The sequence below is a fragment of the Nicotiana sylvestris genome, chromosome 4, assembly GCF_000393655.2.
Source record: "Nicotiana sylvestris chromosome 4, ASM39365v2, whole genome shotgun sequence".
In the NCBI taxonomy this organism is placed as follows: Eukaryota; Viridiplantae; Streptophyta; class Magnoliopsida; order Solanales; family Solanaceae; genus Nicotiana; species Nicotiana sylvestris.
The window spans coordinates 34,840,242-34,845,142 of NC_091060.1; the positions used below are offsets into that span (position 1 = coordinate 34,840,242).

Genomic DNA, 4,901 nt, shown 5'->3' on the forward strand with positions numbered 1-4,901 from the left:
TAGCTTATAACTTGAACACTCAAAGTACCTAATACAGTTGCTTGTATGAAAGCTGAAAGGTACAACTTTAAACCACCTACTACAATTGAACTAGAATAAGAAAAAAAATACAATAGAACTGGTTCTTCTATCTCGTTTAAGTAGCTTCAGGAGTGCACACTCAAATCTCACATAAATTGCTTGCAAAATCACCTTACTCTTTTGCTTTCAATTTAGTTTAACTTCTGCGTTTGTGCAATACCTGTAAAAGAGAACAATCACTGTCATTTAATATGTTAGAAATCAAAGTTTGATTGGGACTCAATTTCTGATCTTCTATCGTAGTTGAGTCCTTGATATCAAACTCTAACACTCTCTTTATCCGGATTGTGTTCTCTTCATATAAGGAGACTTTCTCCCCTTATCCAATATGCAAGCTTTTCGATCAGATCAGGAGATACTGTTGCTTATCAGTATGACTTATCTATTTCACGTGCATCTCACATGTGTAGGTTGATCATGGCAGTGCTTCACAAGATGGACCTAGTCCATGACTGAGTTCATTGGTCATTCTTCAAAACTTTACCTGTTTTTGGGCCAACAATGCACGACCCCACGCTCGTCATCTAGCGTGTGCATCGCCTAAATATAGCACAACGATGTGCAATCCGGGGTTTCATACCCTCAAGACAACATCTAAAATTATTACTCACCTCAATCCGGTCTAAACTCTAGCCCACGACGCCTTTGCCCCTCGTATCGGCCTCAACTCGCGTCAAATCTATCCAAAATCAGAATCACGACGTCAAAATATGCTAAGGGGACGAAGCCCATTCGAATATAATACAACATAAATCCCGAAATCACCAAAATCCGACACCCGAGCCCACGTCTCGGAATTTGATAAAATTCACATCAATAGATTCCTTATCTCCCCACGAGTTCATACATATCAAAAGTCCCAAAATTCGACCACAAATGGTCCCTCAAATTCTCAAGTCTAGGTCTCCAATACCAAGCCCTAGTTTTCCCAATTTTTAACCCTTAAATTCCATTAATTACAGCTCTAATCCGTGAAATAATACCATAGGAATGAGTTTTAGGTCCAAAATCCTTACCTCAATGAAAACCCCTTGAAATCCTTTTTCAAATCGCCCAAAAAACTCCGAAAGCCGACTTAGAAATGGTGGAAGAGCTCAAAATTGTGAAGGAAATAATTTATATGTTCTGCCCCAGCTAAACCATTTCTGCGGTCCCAAACGCGCACCTGCGAACCCGCACTTGCGGTCCCAGGTGCGCTTCTGCGCAAATCACTTAAACGTCTATTTTTCGCTTCTGCGATACCTGGCGTAGGTGCGGCTCCTTAGCCGCTTCTGCGACTCCAGCCTTCCTAGGCACTTTCTTCTTCTGTGGCCCCTTTCTTTACCTCTGCGGCATCGCACCTGCGGTCCCTAATCCGCAAGTGCGGAAACAACAGAACCAGAAAATCTTCAGCTTCACCACAAAACTCCAAACCCTCCGTCAACCATCCGAAATCACCCCGATGCCCCTGGGACCTCAACCAAAAGCACAAACATATCCCATAACCTTATTCAAGCTCATTCCAACTTTCGGAACGCTCAAAACAACATTAAAACACCAAAATCACATCAAATTCAAGCCTAAGATTCCAAAATCTTTCGAATTCCGCTTTTGATCAAAACCCCAACCAAACCACGCCCGAATGACCTGAAATTTTGCACACATCCCAAATGACACAACGGAGCTGCTGCAACTCTCGAAATTCCATTCTGACCCCTATATCAAAATCTCGCCTATCAACCGGAAAACGCCAAAATACCAATTTCGCTAATTTAAGCCTAAATCTACTCCGGGCCTCCAAAACACATTTCGATCACGCTCCTAAGTCTCAAATCACCTCCCGAATCTATCTGAACCCTCGAAACTCACATCCGAGCCCTCTAACATATGAGTCAACATCCGGTTGACTTTTCCAACTTAAGCTTCCTAAAAAGAGACTAAGTGTCTCAAACCTTCTCAAAACCTTTCCGAACCCGAGCCAACCAACCCGATCACATATAGAACCGATACACAAAGCAATAAAAAGCAGAAATGGGAAAAATGGAGCGGTAACTCATGAGACGACTGCCCGGGTCGTCACACTTAATTTCTTGTATTTGTGATTAACTTCTTCACTGGTCCAATAACACCAGACAAATATTAAGATGAAAAGTTACCAAGAGGTTTGCATTGAGGCAAAGCCTTACAAGTTTAGATAAATATCGCTTAGTTGCTTCTCCGTTCTAATTAATTCGTAGAGACTGAAAAATACTGTTCTTCACAGTTTCCACCTGCTCTGTTATGATTCTCAGTAGTTGTTACGGCCAAAATATGGTCTCGCTAATCTTATCGTGTGCGAGGTGGCATACTATCTATAATTTTCATTAATTTTTAATTCTTTCGATAGTTCTTGCGACCATGCGCTGGTTATTCTAAAATGTGAATCTATAATTATATTTTTATGTGATGTTACATTATTAATTTGGGATCCAAATTCGAGATTTTCCTTCGCTTGGTATTGGAAAGTATTTGGAATTAAGCATTCATCCATACTCTCGGTAAAATTTGAAATGACGGGATTTGGACGAGTTAAAGGTGGAGAGGTGGGAAGGGCCATGGACGTGGCAATGTCGGAGGCAAAAAAGTTAAAAAATTAAAAGGCACTACTTCCGGGAGTTGAACCAACAATCTTATAAAGATTTTGAAATCCCTCAACCACTAAATTATGTTTTTGGGTGTGACATGCGAATTCAAAAATATATTAAATGAAAGTTTCCAGCCCTGTTGGAGGAATACATGACAATTCTGCAACCTAGGGCTTGAGCACACATCTCAGCCACATTCACAAGCATCTCTAAAGACAGGACAATCAAGAAACCCTCGTGAAGGACCTTTAGAAAATTCGCATCTCACTCCGGAGATTGAAAATAGTGGTGCAGGTTAGTTCTCTGTTTCTAGAAAATTTTCAGGTTTAGTTTCAGCTCTTATTTGAGCTAGTTTCATATGCATTTTCACTAAAGTATAGCTAACAACTAAATTTGTACAAGACACAATTTGACTGGCTATTAATCAATACTGCAGTAGGAACCGTCAGTAAATCTTAGTCCCCATAAAACTACTATATAAACACAAAAAAAAAAAATTGCTGGAAAAGAATGAGAATAACACACTAATAAACATATCGTCTTTTTACAGGTAAAGCTCACACTTGCAAAATTCAAAATATCTTACATATATTCACCATTAGAAATACATCCATAGAAGGAGAGTGCATATATAATATATATCTTCAAACACAACATTCTTTATTTCACACGTAGCTAGCTAGAACTAGCCAATATTTCCAAATACTCATCACACACACATATATATGTGTATTAACATACATATATATGGCTATGAGCCATTGAATAGCATAGATTAGATTACTTGAGAAGGTGACCCTCTATATCTTTGGTCACATGTAGGACAAAACCCAAGAGAACGAGAGGCTCTGGGGTGTCTTCAGTTTTCTTCTCGTACACAAATGTCCATGTAGTCCATTGGTGGTCATGGGATGAGGTAATAATGAAGGAATTGTACAACTCTAATAGATCTCCTCCAATTACTTTCCAAGTGATTGATTTCTTCTCATGATCTACGGCTTCAATCACTTGCTTACAGATCTTATCTTTTCCATCTATAATCAATAAAGTTCAAAAATACAAGAGATGTTACTCCATGTTCAACTGTCCAATTCCTCATATAAAATATATAAACATTCAGAATAACATGTTTTCTTCTCATTTCTTTTGTTTTTCATTTTCATTTTCTCCAAAAATTATTTTAAGCTTGCGAAGATTGGACGTGCTATAAATTTTCTTGAATAGAATTATCGTTAAAAATCTCAAAAGAACATTTGGCATTGTCGAAAATATTGAATTATTAAGGGAAAAAGCTTAAATTTGATTATATTGTGTTTGGTATGTCAAAAGGAATTTTCGTTGAGAAATATTTCTTTAAAAAATATGATCAAAATATTTTTCAGTACTTGGTAATTGTTGACTGAATATATTATATTGAATGCTAGTAATACTATTAGCAAAGAGTGTTAAGAAGTTTTTGAGTACTATTAATAATATGTCTAATAGGTTCAAGTATTAATTGGGGTTAGCAATATGAAGTTAAAATTAAGATAGTTAAAAAAAAAGACTTTTGTTTCCCCTTTTGATGTAAATTTTTTTACAGTAACCAAAAACATCATCAAATAATTTTTTCACGAAATTTTTTTTTTTGAAGAAAGACCTTTTTTACATAACCCAATGTGGTAACTCATACAAGTAAATCATATATATGTATAGAGAGAAGAAATATGAATTACGTACCGTCATTATATTTCCAGTTAACAATCGAACCAACTTTTACGGTTTCACCTTCATGAATATCAAATTTTTGGATCTTACCGGGACTTATGTTGCATATATGATGAGTATTGGTGTGAAAAATGTCATGAATCGGGTGTCCTCCACACTTCACCTCTACTGAGGCAATCAACTTGCCTTTCACACCCATATTTTCTTCTTCAATATAGTAGAAAGTAAGTATTGAAAAGGAAGTGGTGAGAAAGTGCTGAGAGGCTGTAGTCTTTATATAGATTATATTCTAGTTTTTTTATTATTATTAAATAATATATTATGTTCTAGTTAGCTGCATGAAAAGCTAGTATAAAACGTGATCCACGATAACTCATGATTTTCATTATTGGAGATGGAAGATTAGTGTTAGCTCATTACGTGTATAAGGTCTTGCTAAGTTACTGTTGTCCTTTACCATGAAATTTTAATCATCTTCTACTTTTAATTTTTAATTCAAACCACCTTAAA

At 36.7% G+C, this 4,901-nt stretch overlaps 1 protein-coding gene across 1 annotated transcript; it reads right to left on the reverse strand.

Annotated features, from left to right (window-relative positions):
• Positions 1-3,247: 3,247 nt before the first annotated feature.
• On the reverse strand, positions 3,248-4,648 carry LOC104224616 (kirola-like). The gene is made up of 2 exons (XM_009776299.2): positions 4,404-4,648; positions 3,248-3,718 (listed from the first exon to the last, which is right to left on the reverse strand). The coding sequence occupies exons 1-2, from the start codon at positions 4,588-4,590 to the stop codon at positions 3,465-3,467; spliced, it is 441 nt and encodes a 146-aa protein (XP_009774601.1). The 5' UTR covers positions 4,591-4,648; the 3' UTR covers positions 3,248-3,464.
• Between the last annotated feature and the right edge of the window lie 253 nt (positions 4,649-4,901).